Source organism: Chaetura pelagica, unplaced genomic scaffold (assembly GCF_000747805.2).
Source record: "Chaetura pelagica isolate M959 unplaced genomic scaffold, ChaPel_1.0 scaffold363, whole genome shotgun sequence".
Classification (NCBI taxonomy): Eukaryota; Metazoa; Chordata; class Aves; order Apodiformes; family Apodidae; genus Chaetura; species Chaetura pelagica.
Window position 1 is genome coordinate 1329520 of NW_009952720.1, and position 23470 is coordinate 1352989.

The 23470-nt window shown below is 42.0% G+C and overlaps 1 protein-coding gene across 1 annotated transcript in view; it reads right to left on the reverse strand.

Moving 5' to 3' along the window:
* The window catches only part of RASAL2 (RAS protein activator like 2), a 95746-nt gene that overhangs the window by 32355 nt on the left and 39921 nt on the right, over positions 1–23470 (reverse strand). The window contains exons 3-4 of the mRNA XM_009994642.1: positions 18207–18313; positions 5159–5268 (exon numbers count right to left, since the gene is read on the reverse strand). Coding sequence (XP_009992944.1) covers positions 5159–5268; positions 18207–18242 — 146 coding nt within the window. The 5' untranslated portion in view covers positions 18243–18313. The remainder of the gene's footprint in view (positions 1–5158; positions 5269–18206; positions 18314–23470) is intronic.

Here is a 23470-nt window from a genome sequence, read left to right on the forward strand (position 1 = left end):
TGAACTGGACCTTAAGGTCGGCAACATCCTCTGCAACACAGGTGTGCTCCACCAGTGCTGCAGCTTCAGGTTTCCCTCTGCAAATGTTCATTTTGCAGGCACCACACCCCGCTTCGTTTTCCAACTGCCAATTAGCAGAACATCCTATTCCTTGGTCAACAATTCTACAAGTCTAACCAGTTTCATTATTATTTTTAAAATAGAAACTTCAGGTAACTTATTTAGATGCAAGTTCTATTTGGCCTCAATCAAACGCTGTTTTTTTCTGAGAGTTATTTCTTTAGGCTTCCATTGAGACTCTGGTCTTTTTTTTGCAAGGCCCTACCCAAAGCCTCATTGTTTGAGCCCTGCCTTTGCAAAGCCCTTCCCTGCCTGCTTGCTCTCCCTACAGATCACAGCTTGTCCAACAGGCACCTCATACAGTGCAGCCAAACAGGCTGCTGAATTTCTCAGTGTTTTCTTCTCTCTGCTGTAACCACGGTCCCTGCTAATAACATTTCAAATTCTTTTGTTTTGCTGGACCAGAGATGCTTAACCAATTCAGCTTCATTTTGCTGCTAAGTGATTTCCAGGTGAATGCTCTGCAAAGGACCCTGAGTTTTGCAGAAAAGCATCAGCTGTTAAGAAGTATGTTTTTATAAAGGGCTCCAGCAAGCCTGCAGACAGGACAGAGCAGTTGAGCCCAGAGTTGAAGGTTTGTGACAACAGGCTTAGCACTAAGATCTTGCTCAGTTTTCACCAAAAAACCAGAGCAGCTGAATGAAAATTGAAAAAAAAAAACCTGGTTGAAAGAAGCATGTTCACCAGACCAGAAGTGAGACGATTCTCCAGAAACAAACCACTCCTCCCCTTTCCCCACACTCCAGCATGGAGACAGAAACAGATATGCTGAATGAACACAGGCTCTTGAGTGAGTCAAGACTTAATAACACATTGTGCAACACAGATTTTTATCCTTTCGACTCAATCAGGATAAAAACCACACACCTTTTTTTTTTAAACTGTGATTAAATTTAGAACGAACACGAAAAACGCTGCAAGACCTGCTTCTATTATTTATGTGCTCTGTGCTATTTTCAATCTGCAAAGAAACTGGAGGGAGGAGCAAGAACTTACCGAAAGTAGAAGAAGCTGCCGTTGGAGCAGCGATACCGCTTCACCATGAACCCCAGAGCCATGGCTACTGGCTTCCCTGCAACCTGCCCGAGCCCATTCTGAGCAAGGACACAATAGATCCTGCACTCGACTATCTGATAATGCCATAAAATGACTTTTAGTAAAGCAGGAGGATTCCCACGTGGCACTAAATCCCAACAGGGCAAAACCCTCCCAGCTGTCCGCAGAGCTTTATTGCAGTCGCTGAGACCATATGCAGCCAGTCTCAACCCTCACCACAAACAAAACTGAGGAGAGAACTGTTAGTCCACTTGGAAATATTCTCAAAGTCCTGGCCACAAATTGAAAACATTAATTTGGTGTCTCCTTTCAAATGTAATTTTCCTTAAGTCTTTTCTCATGGTTTTTAAAACATGTTTTATTTATTAGCGACACTGAGAAAATGTTTGAGACAAATGTGAGGGTTGAAGGGCTCAAAGAATGCAGTGGGGAACAGGCTAGAAAAGCTCTGCAAGACGATACAGTAACCTGACAAGACCTGTTGATAACCTGGTGAGATGCTGTACTGGCCACACCTCTGAAAAGCTTCACTTACATCTGGCATGGGTAACAACTAAACACAGTCTAAACCTTCTCACAAACCACAATTTTTCAAGTACAACAGATGGCCCAGCAAACATCCTGAACCTGTTGTAATAGAAGTGATGAGAAATACAGAGGGAGAGGTTGTGGATTTCCACAGGACACCTGGATGCTCAGCCATGGTGGGCCCATTCTTGGAGGGACACCACAGCTCTCTCTTCCCCCCATCCACTAAACCAGTGACACTGAAATGAAGTTCAAAAGCCAGAAAAAGTAGGTTGGCCAATTGCTTTCTGCCAAACCAGGAAATCTGTTTATGAAAAAATCTGCACTTTATCTCCATCACTCCTTCCCTACAGTATCCCTGAAGCCTTTCTATTTTAAATCAACTCTGAACAGGCAGCATACATCCTATGTCACCATCTGGAATGGCATGCAGTGTTACAGTATTCCAAATCTTGATGTGCACCAGGAGAACTAATCTTTCTTAATGCAGAATTTTATAGGTATTTATTTATAGACTTCTCTTTTTTCTTAACAGGACCCAAACACTTCCAAAGCATGAGAAAAAACAACATTGACAGCAGCCTCTATTTCTTTCTAATCCTTGCAGGGTTTTAATTTATAAAGCTATATAATATTTTCTTTGAAGGCAGGGCTCTTGTATTTGTCAGAGCAAGAAAAGGTAGATGCTATCAGCCAACCTGGCCCTGAAAACCTGTATAACACCATGACATCACCTGGCATTACCTGCTTAAAATGGTAAAAGGGCTGACTCACTGGGGTAGGACAGGGGAGTTTGTACTGCAACAGTTTGAGACTCACAGAGAAAGCTGGGAGAGCTGAAGGTGAGAGAAGGGCAATTCCCTCTCACAAATGAAGAGTCAGCAGCTTTGTGCTACCTTCTTTCTCACAGAAGCAGTTGTCCCTAATTTGTCCCATTGAAAAATCAACAACAGCAGCACAACTCTAAACACAAATCAATGGTTTTAGCCTCCTCTTCCCCCTGCCCATCCCCTCCCAGTATACTAATCTGTTCTTCAGCCTGACATGGTTTCTGAGTTGTTTTTCCTGCTGTTCTTCCCACCAACTGCATTTTCCAGGCACGCTTAGATATGAAGTGAAACATGGGGGAAAGGAAGAAATTATTGGCAATCTTCACCTTACAGTGGAACTGAATTTCCTTTATGATTTAATTTATAAAAAGCATTGGAAATGTAAAAGCTCTAACCATAAACTTTCCAAGTTGGTACACTGAAGTAGTGCACTGTCTGATTAGACCACAAACACAAAGAGAACTCCATTAAACCTTCAATCTTTTCAACCAAGGGTAACTGCAACATTGAGCAATTTGTGACCTTCACCTGCAGCATGAGGCTGCAACCACCCTGAGGTGAGGCTCATGCTTTTGAATGGCAAAACTCCTTTGTGCAAAGATTTACCTCGAAATAAACTTCACCTAAGCTGCCTTTCCACCTAGCTTGGCTCCTCCCATATTATCTCCCTGGCTTTCAAACTGTGCTCTCCCTTCACTTCAGCACACATATCTCTGAAAGGAGGAAGATCACACAGACTGATTATCATAAATGCTCTGTGTCATCAGTAGCAGGTTACTGTATCAAGTCCCAAAACCCCCAAAACACTGCCCTATCTCCTGGCCTGCAGGCACAAGATGCACTGCTAAAGGCTGGTGTAGAAGGCCAAGCAAGGAGGGTGACCTGATGGGAAGTAAAGAGCAACCACCAGCTTGTCTAACATCCTGCACATCTCTGGCTTTCCAGGGTCCTGTTCCCCAAACCTCTGCGTGGACTCTACCACTAGAACTTCTCAGTTCACTTGCTCCTGGATCCTCCTTTTTAAATCCATGCCAAGGAGACTTGAGAGGACTGGCAGACAGCTGTGCCTAATGCCATCACACGTGCACTGGGTTTTATGCTTTGCAAGCAATCAGAGAAAATCCACGTTTCATGCAGATCTGTTTGAAAATTCAGGCTCATGCTGGCAGAGAAGAGAGGGGGTTCTGCTTTTAAAGAGAAGGCAGCTTTGCTGTGCTATCATGTCTTAAACCAAAATTGTAGGGATTAATTATAGCTGAATTTATTGGTTTTCCCAGAATGACAGCATTTCCCTTACGCTGCAAAAGGAAGTATCATCAGTCCCCATTCACCATGAGTACCAAGTTAAGGAAAAACAGATACATTATTTACAGCAAAGAGAAATTTCTGCATTACAGAACTTCAAACAAAGCTGGTTACAAATGGTCAAAGTAACAGGTACTTTATCACAAGATGGCATTATTTTAACCTGCTCATGCTCACTGAGTTGCTTTTTATAGTGAAGTTGTAACTCCCTGATTTACAACAAAACTTGATGCTCAAAGCACATTGGGTGGGCATTACTACAACTACAGGAGCAACATAATTCACACGGATAGTCACATTTGGTTAAGTAGCAGTCTTGTCTTTAACTGGAGGACTTACTTAACAAGACCTCAAACATCTGAAGCCTTGCTATTGCCATGGTTTTATGGTGCTGCCTTTCAGATGGAGAAGATAGCACCATTGGTTGAAGCAGCACAGCATGACAGATACAACTAATGAATTCAAATCAGCTAAAGGAGAAGGGAAAAAGCACTAAAGAATGTAAAATCACAAGGGCCTGCTGTGGCCTCAAGTACAGGGCAACCTATTTTTCACTCAATCTAGTTCTCCTGCTGGGCTACTGTGGAATGTAACACAGAGTAATGTTTAATAAAAACAATCATCAGACCTTACAAATAGTTAGAAAAACTGTGCATAAAAGCTTTTACTTGCCTCATCTACTACTCATTCCGAGCCTGAATCACCAGTCAAAAACCAACCAAGCAAGAATACACCAAATGGAGCACTAAGAAGGTCAAAAGTTACCGAGTTTTACAGTTTTCTGAAAAACAGACCACCTGTTATTTAACACTGCAGTAACTATAGAATTGTCTGACATTAGCAAGGATTCTTAACGTGCCTGAACTGCACAGTCTGCCTCTGAGCTTTGCCCATGCTAGCTGAACTGATCTGCCTGCACCAGCATAATCCCTTCTGTTGGCCACTGCACTCATCTGTGGATAAGCATTGCGTGCATCAAGGCAAGTTTTACTAAAGCTGCTCAATCCAATGGCTTTGCATCATGAAATTTATAGTCTGCAGCTTAAACAGATGCAGAAAAAGGTATCTGAGTCCACATGCTTAAGCTGAACTTTTCATCAGCTGTTAAGAGCTGTGAAAGTTTTCAGTCCTGTGTCAGCAGAACATTGTATACTAAATAACTTCTAACATACTAGAGTCAGCCCAAAAAACACCCCTCTGCCAGTTTAACAATAAATCCCCTTGCTCTCCTTCTGTGAGTGCATAGACTGCTTCAGGTAGAGTTTGTGAAGAGCCTCTGGGTGAGGAGAGACTGGCCTGGGAGCTGCACTGCACCTTACCTGTCATCAGCACTGCGGAGAGACGGGAGGCGGAAACTTGTGTTCCTGTCCAGCTTTGACTGGCTCTTTGTCCGCTTGATGGACCCTTTCAGACGTTTACTGAAGAAGCCCTAAAATGAGAAGTTGCAGAAGTGAGACAGGGGAAGTGATGCCAGTAATAAATCAATCAATGCACTGTCACAGAGTCCTAACTCAGCAGTGATTCCCGCTGACGATGCCGGCAGGACGCGCTGCGTTGGGATTCCTCTGAGCAGGAAGAAAGGCAGGGCTGGACTGCCCGTGACACCTCCCGTGTGAGAGAGCTTCAACTTGCAATAATTAGCACTACTCACATTACAGGTGCACTTCAATGAATTCCAACAATAAAAGAGACCCCAAACCCCACAATTATAACTTAATAAGTCTTAGATATCTGTATTTGTTGCTAGCTCCTTTACATGCCATGCTTTAAATTACAGCTTAGATTAAGAGTACAAGATGTCCTTTATGATGAGCTTCTATTGCACCCAGGTTTTCCTTTGAAACTTTACACATAGCAGGCAAGTCTTAAGATAATTTTTAATTTCAATAGTCCCACTAGCCAGAAGAGAAAATTTCAAAAGCCTTGACATACTAGCCACTTTAGACACAGTTCTGGTATTCCTTTGAAGCAGAGCTCAGCTCAAAAATCTCCCTGTGATCTAAAAAGAATAAAACTTCAAGTAATCTGTCTTCTGAACTATAATTGTTCACCAAACAGTCACAGACAGAAGATAATATTAGATGGAGGGAGCATCTGGGGATCATCTAGACTGCCTCCTGCTCCAGGTAGGTGTTCTACCAACATTAGGGCAGCCTAACTCTGACTTTGTCTAGCTAAGTCTTGAAAACCTCTGATTTTACCACCTCTCTGGACAACTCAGTCCAGTGCTGCTTTAACCTTCTGGTGAGAGAACTTTTCCTGTGTTCAACAAAAAGCTCCCAAACAGCAAACTGCAGGTGCTGTCTCATTAGATCCTCTGCCACTGCAGGGAAAAGTTTGGCTCCAACACCTTTGCAATTCCCCTCTGCACTGCAGCAGGCTTCCTTGTATCACCCCTTAGCCTCTGTTTTCCCCAGACAAACAAGCCTTCAGCCTGTCCTCAAAATTTTCTCAGATCATCAAAAGCTACTGCTGTGTAACCAGTAGTGAAACATGAGTACTGCTGATACACAAAGGGGTGTGTGCATCTGTCTGTGTGGGGAAATCACAGAAATAATTCAACACGTGCACGTTTGATTTTCCCCTTTAGCCCTTTAAATCACTTTGCTCCTAATATGCATTTTAAATAAACCATATCGTGTCAAAATGTTTCCAGGCCTCGCAGACATACACACGTGTTCTTTGGCATGATCAAAGAAAATACAGAGAATCTTAATCTAATAGGATTAAGCAACATTTTACTGGCTGAATCTGTTCTGCTTCCTCACAAAACAGCTGGTAGGAGATGTAACCAAACACAGGCCAGAGAAACCAGGTTTCCAAGAATGTTTCATTCTTTCCAAGAATGTTTCAGATAGGTTGGCAGAATTTGCTCAAGGTGAACATTTTTTTGGTGTGGATTGAACCAGAAGATCCACAGCCATAACTTTAGTACGTGTCCAGTGATGGTGATAGCCAGCTGGGGCCAGTTCTCTCTCTCATCATCCCTGTTTTGCTAGAGTCAAGTCCAGCTAATTCTGAACACATTTGCAAGGCAAACCTCCACACGCTGGGTTTGGGACAGGTGACAGATGTTGCCCACAGCTGCCTCCCGTAATACAGAAATCAGCAAATTGGAGACAAGCAAGGTCTCCTGTTCCTTCCTGTGCAGAACCCTGACAAAGCATAAGTGTTTTATTGGCTCCAGGTGACTCAGCCAGGCCAAAGTGACTTGTTCACCTCTCAGACTCAAAAATTAGGCTATCACAACAACAGGTGACTTTAATATTTTACTCTGAAAAATCTCACATCTCTTTCATGTCTTCAGGAAGATGATGAGATTTATCTACGACTGGACAGAGTGCTACATCATTTCATCTTGACTCCCTTTCCCACAAAAGGTTGGACCAAGTGATCTTATGAGGTTCCTTCCAACCTGGGCTGCTCTGTGATTTTAGAGTACTCAAAGGGAGGGGCTATCACCCTCTTCTCACCAGAGGATGCCAGTTAGGTGTTGGAAAAGGTTTTGCTTCCAGACAGCAAAGCCTGCATTTGGTCAGGTTCAAGACACACATATGCAAGCAACTCTAAACAAATTTTCCAGCATCCTATTTGCCTTTATCTTCCCATACTTTCAGTTCTCCTTTTGAAACAAAACCTATTATCTTCCCCTTAAACAAGCACATCCTCCAACCCCCTCCACCCTTCCTCATTCTGTTATTCCTGGTCCCTTTGCATTCAGTTTGTCCCTCTTCTTCCATACCATTCACTCTTCCTTGAAACAGCACAGTTCCCCTCTCCATGCACACTGGTAGGTGGGTTCTGTCTCCTGGCACTTGTTCTCACTCTGCTTCATTTGATGAATAACAAAGTGACTCCTGCTCAATTGTCAGTAAAAATATCCCCCAAATCCACCCAGGCCACACCCATGACATCTTCAGCAAATACAGCCTGTCTCCTCTCTTCCACTGAGATTTGGATGGCCAGGTATTACTGAAAGCCTATCTTACACCTGATGCTGGCTGGACGATCTTGACGACACACATATATCATCCTCTCCCAAACCCCTGTGTAGGAAACAACCTGCTCACACACACCAGGGCCTGCCACAGGCAGCACAGGGAAACTGGGATGCCCTGTAGGAGAGGTGCTGCAGGGGACAAAGGAAGAGGCAATCTGCTTTCTGCACCTGAAGGCAGTGCTACATTTAAGTCTGCCCTTGAATTTCAGAGGCTTGCCAGCCAGCAAGCTCCTCAGGGGTGAGAGCTGCTATGTTTTCCTGAAATAGGAAATAAAGTCAAAAAGACTTGATACCTAGATACTGCAAAACAACCCTCCACGAATCTACACAGCATGCTGGGGGAAAAGGTACTGCCAAAAGGGAAGACATTTTTTTAGCTGTGTGTGCCATTCAAACTCTACCCATGCTCCTGCACTTTTCTTGGTCCTGGTATTGAAAAAGTGCCTTTGAAAAAACCCTGTAATCAATAGATGCTCTTGGGCTTCTCTTGGGGCCATTGCTGGAATTCAAGTAGAGGATGTATAGCACTTTCAAAGGCACTTTCATATATTCTGACCTCTCAGCATAAAAGGTAACAAACCCAACTACAGGGATTCAGATCTGGTGGACGCTGGCTTCATTCCAGTACCTCTCAGGCTGCTCAAATTGCAAACATAAAATATCATGGTTTTCTCCCCTTAAGGGCAAAAAAGACAAAGCTGACCCAATTCAGCAGGGGTCCAAGGCATTTATATTGAGTCATTCCAAATCCCACGCAGAGAGGAACTGTGAATATTCATTTTTGTGTGCATGTATAATTTTAAATTGGCATCGCTTTAAAAATCAGTGCAACATGTTCTTGGTTTAACTCAACATGATCTATTCCCTAATGAAATAAATATGCTATCTGGGGTTGAATAAGGCTACCCAGGGCTGACTACACACACACACGCACACATAAATTAGGGTAAGAACATACACTTAAGGATAAAAAATTATTCAGTGTACTTAATGGTCATTCTCAAAAGACTTGAAAATCTTTGCAATAATTTGCTCTCTGTACCTTGCTGGCAGTTCACACTGGGCCAGTGCTTACAGATGGACAACCTGGGAGCAGCATGAAAAATTCACATGTGCCAGAGCTTTTCGATTTCCATTTGCCAAAGGAAATGCTTTTAAATACTGAATGCAGGTATAAAAAAGATGTAGTGCTGAAAAATACACCTCTATCTGCAAAAATACCAGCTAACTGAAAGTTTTATTTCCTTTTCATTCTTTAGAGAAGAAGTCCCTTCTAATACTCATAACTGTAGCTTATACCATTAAAAAGACAAACCCACTCTTGCTTCTTTTCTTACCAACACAAAATACAGAGCTGTTTGGTTCTTGTACCTAAATGTAACAAAGTGTCTAAATTCCATCATGGAACATATATATATATTTTTAAATAGTGCAAATTTAACTCCTTAAAACAAACACCCTAATGCAAAAAGATGTAACCTTATTATCTAAACTGCCAGGAATTATGAGACTACGTTCTTAATAAAGTTCTAAATATGTGGTAGGATAAATTAGCTAGGATGCAATCTGAAAAGATCAGTACCATGTAAACGTAGTTATTTTATGAGGAGTCCAGTGAGAGAATAACAGAAGAATTGTGCCTCAGTCTCCCAACAGACAGATTTGATGGTCCACACCTAATGGGAAAAAGCTTGGAGCAAATTCCTCTCAGAACCACTGGTTTAGGGGAGCAAGGATAGAATGGAGAGATGGTGGGGAGAGGGTACAGCACACACAGGCATGTGGAATAGGTTCAGAGCAGGTTCATCACCTCAGCCAAAAGCATCAATCACTGGCATAAGAAATCCCGATGTTACAACATCTAAAAATAATTCAATCCCACTGAGAATTCTATTCATCTCATTGGGAAGTTAAGCAACTCATCCCTCTCACTCTGCCAAGATGAAGTTGCCATAGAAGAAATTCAGATAAATTCAGCAGGCTTTTGTAACTTCCTTCCATAGCTTCATGGGGAAGGCACAGCAACTCTGACCTCCAGGTATGTTTAACTCAGGGATGGTGGTTGCCCAGGGCAGCTCTGAGGAAATGCTCACTCTGCCCCAGATGACAACTACCTGTCCTTAATCTGAGTAGAACAGCCCATGAACTGCACAACAAATGCAAAGACAGCCCGAGTATGAGCTCCTCGACTCTCACTATTGCTCCCTATGGACCCTCTGATTCTTCACTTCGGAGAGAACAGCCCATGCATAATAAATAATGATCGTCTTTGTTGTTTTCATAGTGAAAGGTTAATTCAGCCATGAACTGATAAAACTATAACTACAACAATGAATATAAATGCCACAGTATTAGTGGAAGTTTCAAAACTGAAAAACCAGGATAAGATGGACAATGACTAAGGCTCACCTTATATCCAGTGCTGTGGTTTGCAGCACTGTTACCTACTTTAGGTATTTCTGGGAACACACAGACATTGCCTTCTGGAGGCTTGCAGTGCATCTCAAACATTTATAATTCTTGATGAGGAGCACTAATGCATTATTAATAACAGCAGGTGGGGTAACTTCATTTACAGAGCAGTGAGACTTGTTCTCTCTGAGAAGGATTGGATGGTACAAAGCTAACACTCAAGTGACTATGGACAACAGCAGAACTGCCTCCCAACTACTGTGTGTTGTTAATATGCAAAGAATTTAATTTCTTAAGTTGCTTATGAACAGCTATCAAGGAAAAAAAACCACAACATAGCCAAATGAAAATGTTCTCCTATGCCAGTAACATTGTGAAGTTCTGAGATGCAAAGAAGCAGGGGAAAATAGCCAGGTCATAAAACAGAAACATACAACTATAGCAGGATATTCCAGGGATTAAAAGCAACCATGATGAAGTTTACTATCCCCTGTAGAACAAGAAATCCCACAATATAACTAGCAAGGAGGTGGAGAAGGTTGCTTATGATCACAGTAACACTCATTATTAAAATATTAGCCTTTGAAAAGGCTCTCAGCCACTCACACAGAAGAAAAGCAGATGAAAACAACTATGTACACAGCTCAGTGGATATAAAGAGAATAAGACAGTGAATTACAACAGTCAAATTACACCATCAACTCAAAAAGCCTGGCACTATGTCACTGAAGATGTGGTTTGTGCACAGGCACAACTCAGGCACAACAGTAAGAAACATGCTTGAACATATAAACAAAGGATAAAGCACAATAAAAGTGAAGTGGTATTAGGTAAAGCTGCTGTAGCTTTCACACTAATGTACCACTCTCTTCTGATCTTCTCATCTCTGCAAGAAAACCAGAACAAAGCTAAATGCCAGAAGTATAAACTGATTAAGGGTAGACAAGAGAGGGATTTACAAATGATACGTTTTAAAGACCAACTACTTATTTAAGAAGCAAAAGCAAGAAGGGATTATAGATGTATAAAACAAATAGAATGGAAATTAACTAAGCTCCTCATGCACACTGTTACGTAAGAAAACCAAGGGACGATTTAACATGAGAGACAGCACATTTAAGTGATTGTCAGGAGACCTTTTCTAATGCTATGTATAAATCAGGCTGTAAAATTCTCTACCACAAGATATTACATAGACATTTTTTTTTTCAGCTAGATTAAAAAAGGATTATGTGTTTATATAAGGAAGAACAACATATGTAGCTGCATTAGTCAGGTTTAAAAATAACGAGAGTGAGCAATTGTCATGCTTCAGGACACAAGCTGATCAACAGCAAGGATCAGGAAGGTATTTTTCCCCTGATGGGACAGCACTGCAGATTTGGCCAGGTAACAATTTCAACTTCCCAGTGAAAAATATTCTGCTGCCACAGGACGGATGCAGAATGTTTAAGAACAGTAATAAAAAAACCCCCAAAAACACGAGGAAATGGAGAAGATACCACAACAGGAATACACCGATATTGGATCTGTAAATAAAATGTATCATAAGATTGCAGGTATTCAGTGTGATATGCAGCCAAAAGGTCCAAAGGGATCCTATTTCCAAATAATTGGGAATCATGCTTAAAAGTCAATGAGGAAAAAAGAGCTGGGAAGAACGACACCAGCTTTTCAGATCTCAGTTCAGCAAGGTGTTTTGCATGGACAGAACTGGGAGCAGAGCCTGGCTCCTTGGTGGGAGCTGTCCCCATCAGGCACTATCATAAGACAAGAGCATCCGTAAAAGCCCCTATATCCAGGAATTAAAAAATAGAGGCCAGAAGTCTGTCTAGAGAGCTAAAAAACAATGTTGACACACAATAAATATTATAAGAAACAGGTCACCTGAGTCCATCAGAGTGTTTAATCAAACAACAGTTTGTCAACAAGTCTGCTGCAGCTGGTGAAGAACGTGGGGAAGTGATGGCCTTGAGCCTACCTCACTATGATTCAAGGGGCTGCATTTCTGTCTTTCCCTCACATCAGGAAAGGAGCAATGATTTCCCTGCCCCTGGCTCTTTGGTACCCTGGCAGACAGCCAGGAGGCAGCCCAACACTTCAAACCTTGTGATAATACCACGTACATAATAATTAGAAAAATGAGTGGAAGGGAGGTTTGTCAAGGCTAGTAACATAAACCTGAGAGCTGAGTGCACAAATATCTAAAAAGAGTAATTATGACAAGTGGTGAGGTATCAAGAAAGAAGGAGAAAGGGTCCAGTGGGATGTGGTGGGGATAGTGGCATGACTGCTTCTGTTCAACATCTTTGTTAATGATTTGGAAGAAAAGTTTAACAGCACATTAATTACACTGAGCTATATTAAATTAGGAGGTGAAGCAAGGGCCAGCAAGGACAGAGAAATAACACAAAGGGTTGTGAGCAATTAGAAACTGATAACACACATTCCTGTGAACTTTAGTACCACAGCTTGGGGAATCAAATAAAAAGGGAATTAAAAACAGAAGAGCAAGAAAAGTGATAAGGGGGCCAGAAGGACTGATTTGCAGGGGATGCATTAATTAAACTCCACATAACTTCAGTAAGCCATGATTTGGAGGTGAAGAAAATCAGTCGCTACACATTTAAATACTATTAAACCAAGGACAGCTGGAATGTGACCTGTGTTTAAAGCTTTATACTCTCATAGATCCCCCTACATTAATTCCAGGGGAATGAGATAAAGTCAGGTTTACACCAAACATGAGATAAAACGTTTCTGCTGCTGAGGTCCACCAGACGGTGTCACAGGCTGGATACCCCCATCATCTGACTCAATGCCCAAGCTGGAGGCAACAAATCCGCTTTGGCAGGAAGATACTGTGAAGGTTAGAGAGCCTATCAACAGTATTACCCCAGAATAAAGACATGGATGAGAACTTGGTGGCACCCAGAAAATCCATGGACTAACAGCCTGCATACCTAAGCCATCACATCACAGGCAAATGATAAAAAACATTTAAGCCAGTTGCTATAAGAAAAACGGGTAAAGTGGAATTAAAAATGTTAATCTTAAAGTAGGGAGGGTAGATTTGAACACGGACAGTTTTTCATGAAGGATGCCACGGTGCCTCACATTAATGTGGATCAAAAATTTCATCACTGCATTGGTGCTGACACAGAATTAAAAAGATGTACTTGTGTGCCATCAGGTCACATGGGCAGAAAAGATCAGCCTTGTTCTAACCTGGCAGCACGACGGCAGCAGAGCAGTGCTCCAGAGAAGCAACAATCTTGCTGACTGCATAAAAGATGAGGCTGGGCAGCCACGAGATCTCATCAAGCTTTGACCTTCACTTAGGCTGGCTGCATTGTCTTCTGTTCCATTTAGCAGTGCTCTTAAAGAGCAAAGAGGCAGACAGTATTTCTATAGATCCAATTATACTCTTGACTAGAAACAAACCAAGGAAGGCAATCTGTACGTATCAGCCTTCCCATCATATTCACACAAAGTTCCTATAAAAGTAATTTTATTTACTTCAAAGACTGGGCTCTGGCTTTCCTATCTCATTTCCACTTGTTTCTTTGCCTCTTTCTTGTCTTTTTTTTCCTAACAGCCAGCAGACATGGATGAATCATATATTACTTGCAATAGCAACTCACAAACAAGCCTACCACAAAGAAGCAAAAATTGGAGAGCACAACAGGAGTCTGAAGAAGGATTTAGCAGCTCCTCACTGCCCTGCCACTGCAGGAGCTCTGAGGATTTTGATAATCTCCTATTTATCCTGGCCCCTTGACTCCAATGGCACAGCAGTGAGGGAACATGGTAGGTTGTCACCGTGCTGGGGAACAGGACGCGCTGCGCCGGAGACGCTCTGCCAGGACGTGGTGTGTGTGGGAAGGGAAAAGCTGGTTTCTCGCCCATCCATGCGTCACCATGCCCACTTCTAGCCAGTTCCGTCTGCCTCCCTGTTTCTTCAGTCAAATAATATGCATTATTTAAAAGATGACTTTTCCTATAGGTGTGTATTTATAAGCAGGACACATCTGTCTGTATGTGAGAAGACACACACGCTTCCCACCTCAATTTTCCTGCCTTTTGTGCCCTTCCATTCTATCTCAATATTCCTCCCAGATACGCAGGTGGTCAAACTGCAATGACAACAACCAAACCTAGAGGGAAACTGATGTTTTACCTGCAGACAACAATGTTTAGGAGAATGGCAGAGATAAAAGGACAAGCACGCACCAAGAGCCCTTATCTCTCTCTGTATGCCTTGTGCTGTGCCATGTCAGCATTAGCAGAATGCACTTTATTCTCCTTGGTGAAGAGATAACCAGAACAAACACGTTCCACATCCTGGTCCATTCAGTGGTTAGTCCTGAGAAAGACGTAACTACTGAAATTCTACTTTTCACCCAACAGTAAATTTAAACATATGTCTTTTCCACCAGCACACATCCAGGAGGTAGGAAGGCAAATTTCCTGAACTCTGCAAAACAGCCCCTTCAATGAAATCCTTCATTGACCACTGTCACTGAAATGATTACTTAAAAAAATGTCTCGTCAAGGAAATGTTCACTTAAAGGCTATTACGTTGTTATGAATCAAAATTCCAGATGCTAAACAAATTCCAATTAGCAGTATTAAAAAAACAGATGCCTTTTTTTCTGAGTAAGTACCACTGCCTGGTGTTCCAAAGGAAAAAAAAAAACCTGCACAGAACATGCTGGAAGCCACTGTCCTATTGAGAAGACAGCTTTTAAATAGCTCTTCTGAGAGGCAAACTTAAAAAGCTGTAAAAGCAACTTATTATGAAAGTCTCAGCATAATTTTCCATCAGTATGGAAGAAGGTTAAGCTGTCCCCTGCCTTAAGCTGCTTTCTGTTAGAAATCCAAGCAGTGAGTAGCAGAGGTATGGCACAGAGTCAGGTCCACAGAAAGAATAACTGAGACAGCACTACACTGCAGCTGCCTATAGCCCTGCAACCTCTGCTGGAGGTGTCAATGTTTGGGAGAAACAAAAACACAAGTTCTCCTGTTATTCATCTCCTTTATATACATAATACATCCCTGTCAAATCAAGATGATGTACAAATGTAAAGCCAGCCTAGGCTCCCTTACATCTTCCACTTGAAGTTCTAGTCAGACCACTGATATGAGACTTCCACAGGCACCCAAGTCATCTTACCCACTTCTGAGAGCTGGGAAATTCTTAATACAAATGAAAGGAAGAAACACGATTCCTCCCTGTCTTATCACCCACCTATCAGATTTGTGCCAATCCACAAAGTTAACAAGATATTTTATTTCAGGAGTTTTGGCTTGAGTTCATCTGTATTCTTAAGCAACCTGACTTCTAATTGCAGCTTGCCCTTTTAAACAGATCAGAAGTTGGCACGTTGTAAAACAGGGTGATCTCAGACCCCACCTGTGCTGCAACATGCTAAGGAGTAACAGCACAGAAATGGGTTATTCAGAGCAAAACCTACAAGCCAGAAGCCTTGTCCCTATGACAAAGGCAGGAGGGTGCATTATGCTCCTGGGTACACAGGTGGCCAAACAGACAAAGCAGCATAATACCAGCTACATGTGGCACAAATAGCTTCTAGGTTTTTTGCTGGTTTATGCCCAAGCAACACAGCCCTGTACTGCTTCCTGAGCCTATTTGCCAGAGTCCTAAAAGCCCAATATACTGCCAGGGGAAATGAGAAACATTCTGCAAGGTTCTTGTTTTGAAAGGCAGCAGGAGCTAAGAAGTAATAGAGAACTATCAGAGAAACATTAAAACATGACTTAAGAGATACAGTCAACATTTAAAAAATGGTACCACCATGAACAAAGAAAAAGGGAAGAAAAAACCCCAACACAGATAATAATCAAACACTTCTGAATCCTTGCAATCAGACTAACAACAACACATATATCTAAAGGCCAGGGCAATTATTTATAGATTAAGGCAATGAAGATGAGAATAGCTAGGACTTGGGAAGGCTCTTGGAGTTCAAAAATCATCCTGGAACTCTGTGGCCCATGGGCTCAGCATAAAAATCTCAGAACTTGACATGAGAGAATGTTCTTGTGGCAACTTCACATGCAACTAGACCAAGACCCTTTTTTCTCCAATGACCACCAAACAGGTAATTGGAGTGATACAGGATAATTTATAGAATCACACAACAACTAAGATGGGAAAGCACCTCTGGAGATTGTCTAGTTCAGCCCCCCTGGTCAATACAGGATAAACCAGAGCAAGATGCTTAGGACTGTGCATCCAGTCTGGTTTTGAATGTATCTCCAAGGGTGGGGACTCCATAACCTCTCCAGAAAACCTGTTCCAGTGTTTGGTCAATCTCACAGTGAATAAATGGGTTTTCTTGCATTTCAATGGAATTTCTTGTATTTCAGTTTGTGCTCACTGCCCCTTGTCTGAAGAGCCTGGGTCCATCATCTTTATTCCCTTCCATCAGGTATTTTGCCAAGATTATTTGCTCTGAGCTCTCTCTTTTCCAAGCTAAGCAATGTATTCTGCTTTAACTGCTACTTCAGATGTTTTTTGAACTAGAAGAAAATGTCATTCACGATCTTTCAATAGGCATTAGAAGTTCAAATCCTGTTCTGACAAGGAAGCCTCTGCAAAACAAATACTCTTAGTCAAACATCAGAACGTGCTGTGCACCAAGGCAGTGCACTCTGCATCCTTGGAGGTTTTCAACACCTGACTGGGAAATGCCTGATATAAGTTGGTCTAGCTTTGATGAGGGGGATAGATCAGAGACTTCCAGAGGTTCCCTCCAATCTATATTATTCCATGACAGAAAAGTGACCAAGTATGGATACCCAGTCCACCCACTGTTTCCTTGGTCTCTTTTTAATTCTGATAAATCATGAGCCTCCAGGATGCTTGAAACATTCTACACACTCTGACCAACCTCAGTATTTTTATAATTTAAATACCTATCATTAAATCCTTAGCTTTTTTTTTTTATATATATATATATATTTTAAATGCCACAATGCAGGATTTAATAAAAAAACAAGTTTCACACAGGTTTGAATCTAAAGTGATCTAGGAAGTGTGCTTAAAAGGGGTGAGTGCTATCAAAGGCAAAGCAAGAACATACACACTAAGGTTCAGAGATGGGACTCATGTCCATAAAGAATATAACCCCCCCCCAATATTCACTAGACAATTCTTCTCATGTTTTCCCTAAGATTTTAAAGTAGTCAGAGTACTTGCAAAAAATAAAGAAGGGTACGAAAAACATTTGCAATTCTCAAGTTAAATATGATAAACCACAAACAAACATTGTTAAAAAATTACTGAGCACCTCATTTTAACTTGAAGCATTAGCCCTCAGTCTAATAATAGAAAGGTCTTTGTGCTCTTGGATACCCTGACCAAAGACTGAGACAAGCAAGAAAATTTGGACTCTTAACTGAAAATGTCTCTTGCAGACCCACAGCCACCCAGACTCATGACAAAAACTGAAGTGCTAAAGAGCAATGAACACACCTGCAGACATTTCATCAGCTTCTAAATAAAATCTAAAGCCATTTCAATTTTCTATGTACTTCACATATGAAAAAAATATGTGGGAAAAACGACAGGAGGGAAAAATAACATGCAACCACCAACCTACAGGAACTTTTTTCCTCCTCAAAATTGAATATGCAATGCAATCCCTGGTGATGACTTCAAAAGTATTTATCTAGGTCGCTGCCCACATTAACACTGATGTTCCACTGTTTGCAACTTCAGATTAAGGCAGTGAAAATAAGCATGTTACAGATCTACCAAAAATCTCTTGACAATACATAACAGTTGATAGCAGTACCTCCTGCTCTACAGAAATATTAACTAAATGCTCCTTCTCTTCAGAGCTTAGTTATACACTGTGATATTTTAATGTTCTCCTCCGACTCAATGAGGAAATAAAACCTCCTTGGGAGGAGAGAGAGACACTTACTGGCACTTTGAAAGGAGAAGTATTCGAAGCATCCATGGAGTTGGTTTTCTCAGAGGTGCTGGTCCCGGAGATGCTCCGTCTGCGAGGAGATCTCTCTGCTGGGACCTCTATGGAAGAGGGGGGGGAAAAAAAAAAAAGAAGGTGAATGGGTGCTGGGGGGTGGGGAATAGTCAGGTTTTATGCTCTGTAGGACAGACACCTCCGCAAAGTTTCAGTGCATTGCTAAACTGCTGAATTACATTCACCTATTTTTTTCTATATCTTATTTAACTAGTACATCACGGTGGCATTTCCATTGGCAGATTCCAGGTTGTGAATCTGATTTTGTTGTAGATAATAGCCAATTAAAATAAAAAATGATGGTAAATGTCAATACTCAAACATATTTAGCATTCTATTACAGTTTCTGAGCTAGTATTCAGAGAACTTCAAATTTTATTTTTAAACATAAGCAATGCAGTAATTAACAGCTAAAACTAAGGCACAGGGAGGCTCAGTTTTAGTCACAGCTGAACACAATTTGACAAAGGTCAAAGTTCAGTCTTATACGATCACACTACTTGCTCAAGCCATGCAACCAGCAGAAGACTCGTAACTGCCCAGGTAATATGACATATATATTTCTGCAGATTTAAAAAAAAAATAATTAAAAAAATAGGTCAACTTCTCATTCTGGCAATATGACCTTACTGAGAAATGACTTTGGCATCTGAAATCCATGCAGGCTGATCTGACAAGCATAAATATTCATACAAGATGCACTTCTATCTTTTTCTAGTATAAATACCAGAATAAAGGTATATTAAAGTATACAGACTATTAAAAATCTCTACACAAACACACACATACTATACAGATGTGTATTTTTATGTACAGCTAGATCCACACACATATACATACAGATACCTTTATCACAACTGCTGCCCATCTCCAGCTCAATTGCCAGACTTAAAGGAATCCAGCTTCACAAAACACCCCCCAACACGGGGAGGGAAAAAAATCACTTCCTAGGAGAAAGTCCATTGTTATCTTCTGAATCTTAAAGGAAAGGAGTGAGCCGTGACTCCAGACAGTGACATTTTGACTCCTGCCGTTTTTCCTTTCAAGAGGCAGATGCAGCTTAAACTTCCATTTCTGGCCACCTGGCCCTGGGGATCCGTGCTACTTCCACTTAGGAGAAAGCTGGGTCCCTCCGTCCCCCCCTCCCTTCCCACAGCTTGCAGGAGCAAGCGAAAAAGCAGCACACAGGACTGCAGCTCCTCAATCAATCGCTCCGACTGCACATCCTCATTAGTTACTTTCAGGCTATTAACAGACGCCCAACTGCCGGCTCCCCTCTGCTACTGAAAATTTCCCTGTGTATCCTGATTCACAGCAGCAGAAAAAAAAGAAAAAAGGTTTACAGATAGCCAAGCCAGCTGGTGCCACGAGAGCAGGGTTCTCCTCAAAATAACTGAAGATAAAAAGGAGAAAAAGCCTTCATCGGGGATAACGTTACTTGTGATGTCTTTGCACACCCGATTTCGATTCCACCAGAGTTACAATACCTGTCTCCCGTGGATGCCTGGAGAACAACAAAATGGAGCATACTGAACAAGAGGCTAAGGAATCTGGACCCTGCAGTCCTGGTGTCTCACACTGTAGGTATTTCTCTTTTAATAAAAAAACAGTGCTACCATTCAGCCTCTCACTCTGCTTGTAACCAGCGATGGGGAAAGAGCTGTGAAAAGGGAGAACAGCCTCCTGAACTGGACCAACCAAGGCTACCACACAATGTACAGCAAGCTGGGAGATGGGCAGGGCACAGCCACCCACTGCCCACTATGAGGACAATGCACAAGTCCTGCTCCCACCGACCCAGCAAATCACCAGCTGTCAAAGCTCTCAGAAACTGCCACAGAGCGACACCACTTTCAGGGACATTTCTCCTTTGGCTGATGAGCAGCACCGGGCACTTTCTCTTCCAGCTAAGGAGGCATCGCCTGTTCCTGTGGTGGAGGGTAAGTCCCTGTCAGGGCACCTCTAGAGAACAAAGCACTTGGAGCAGAGCCAGTGCTAGACCAAGGTTTTTGAATACCTGTCAGTGGCACCGTCTCAGGAGCCTTTGCAGACGTTGCTGGTTTATTTGAAGAGGAGCTCTTTTGTACTGCCAACCTCCTCCCCGCGCCTCTGCGAAGGGAAACTTATTTCCTGCAGCACCTGTAAGTGCTGCTCTCCCAGAGAGAGCTGCAGGATGTAGGATTTAAATGATCCCTTGTGCTGCTCTCACTGTAAAAGTAAGGAAAGCAAATGGGAGCAATATATTCACTTGGAACTGGGGACTAAAGGGAGCACCTTGTATTTTATATCACACAGTGATGCCTAATGTAGTAGGTTTGGCTTTCTCCACTTCTCACACACAGGAAATCACATCAGAGCTGCTTCAGTAATTTAACACACTGTTAACTCTGCTGAGTCATAAATGAAAACAGAAGCCTGAATTCCCCATTATTTTCAACAATGGGTTCTGCAGGAGGGGCAGTTTCAAAAAAGTTTACGTTTAAACCAAATGGAGTTGAAAAGCTGCAAGGAACATGCCTGGCTCTCCTCACCTTCCCTCTTCCCCCTACGTCCACCCAGCAGCAACTCAACTTCTCTGCAAATAAACCACAGATTCCATCAGCAAAATGAGTTTCTCAGTTCTCAGATCATCACAGAAGTGTACCAAATAAGGAAAACAAAATATCCACAAGATACTCACAAGAAACTAAAAATAAAACTACCTTTCCCTTCCTTCTCCTTTCAAAAAAAAACCAAGAGCAAATAAAAAACGATGCTCAGTCTCCAGGAAAAAGAAAGAAGACCTAGATAGAGTAAAACTGTTGAGATACGTTAACTGCAAAACAAAACCTAGAGCAACCTGCTATGATGTCTGCAGAACAGTGGTTTTTGCTGAGTTGTGTAAAAAAAAATCTATACTGTCACCACCAGGCAAAAATTAGACAGTTCCCTCCCCTGCTCTGCAAGTAATGCTAGAGGCTACTCCTGCATCATCTTCACCTGCTGTAAAAATCAATGCACCTCGCATTGGCTTCGTATTAAATTACAGGTGCTTTCTGCATTGCTCACTCTCAGGGACCAAGACTACAGATAAATCACATTGTTTCTACAGATGAACAATCTGAAACCCTTTTCATCCACTCTCAATTACTGGGAAGGAAAAAAAAAGCAATAAACAAAACCAAAACCAGCAGACTGATCTTCCCCTTTTTAACCTTAAAAAAACAATCTGTCATACAAATAAGTTGTCAACATCCTTATAAGACACTTTGAATTTATCACCTCATATGTTGGTGATATGGAGTAATATTAATGTGAATAAATATGTATGAAAATAACTATTTATGCACTACCTGGAAACAGTGACCAATTAGCTGAGGCAATTGCTCAGCAATGGCAGGTGCCTCTGAAGAGGGAACTGCCCACAGGTACACTGAAGGCAGGTCTCTCCTCACATCTTTGTATTGCACCACTCTGCCCTCTGCAACAACAGCTTGTTTTGTTGGCCAGAAGGCAGGTTTGGGTAAGGCAGGTGCCACTTAAAGATGAGTAGTGGTGATGACTGCCCTCCTTTGAAGGGAACCATCTTGGCCACAGAGGCTTCAATGACCTCCAGCCAGGAGGTCTGAATTTCCAGGATGTGCATTTCCTATTGCTGAGTGCTCTGGCCACTTGAAATCCAAAACCTTGGTGCTGTGGGAGTACTACTTCACTGCTGTGAAGAAGTTTTTCTCAGGGCAGGAGAAGCAGATATGAAACAAACCTTGCAAGATAGTTCTTGCTGCTCTATTTTTCTCAATTAGAAATGGATTGGCAAAGGGCAGGAAAAACAATCACGAACAATGAAACATCCTCAAGGGTTAGAGTGACAAGAATGATGTTACTGAACTTGCAATGAAGGTCACAGAAATAAAGATTACAGGGGTATCCATGATTTGGCAAAGGGTAAAGGCAACCAAACTACTGCACAGTCCCAGTGCAACTCGAGTCAAAACTGTGGCACCTTTGAGGCCAGGCCACCTCCTCCCAGGACTGGCAGGAACATCTCCAGACCTGAGTTCTTGCTTATGAAATCCAGGAGGTGACTCTAAAACAGTCCCAAAAGTCTACCTGGAGATGCAAAATAGGGGTAAACATGTAGGCAAGTGTAACTCATGTCAGTTGTCCTAAGGGGCTGGTACCGGTCCCTGTCCCAGTGACCAACAGGTCAGACCATCTACTCCAGCCTGGCAGGTCCTACATTTCTATAACACAGTTCTCAGCCTGGTCACATTCTGCATACCAGCCTTTCATCAACTCTCACTTTAAGCAGTTGAGAATAATCAATTGCCACAAGCAATAATAAAAGTCACAATTTTATCAGTTGTGACTTTTAACAGTTTGGTAACACATGACTTAGCACTCAGCAACTACCTGCTACAACATCCTTAGCTCTGATGTGCAACCAAGATTTGGATTCATGCAAGGCCACATTTACCATTCACTGAAAAAAAAAATAAATCATAGTACTGAAAAAAATGATTTCCCAAAACACAGATTCTGTTGTGTAAAAAACAAAACTTCAAAAATCCGTCCTCAAAGTAATTCTACAAGTATCTTTATTTCATATCTTTCTGTTGTCTTTACTAGGAAGGGGGCAGGCTGCTGGTATCTACTGGTTAGGAAAATAAAAGACACAGTAAGATTTCAGGGATTGGGACTTTTGTTTTGTCTGCACACACCCTGGTGTGATGGTACCTTGGTCTGAAACTAGAGGGGACAAAACATGATTCATCAGAAAGAACCAATTCATTCTGCCTCTCAAGTCCAGCTTAATTAGAGGCACTGGAAAAATACAAACCCAGTTCACTACAACAAATGACCTACCCAGAACCAAGTGTTCCCAAAGATTGCCTCTCAGGTGCACTTGGATTAAAAGGTCCCCAGCTGAAAGAAAAGAAAACCCCACCCAAATATTTTCACCCCCTTTTATAGCTACCTTGGCACTCCCCAGGAGAACATTGTAATTGCTGCTGGCCAGAGCAGTAGCTGCACAACTAAACAATCCTGCAATTAGCCTCTTGTCTGAAGGAAGGATCAATGAACTACATAGACTACACCACTTTTTTAGAGCAAAATCTGTTTTAAATGTCGCAGCACTCATGCAGCAATAGTCACCACTAGACAAATAAATCTAAATATTCACCTTTTATCTATACCATTTCAGAAATCCATCTGCCTGGCCA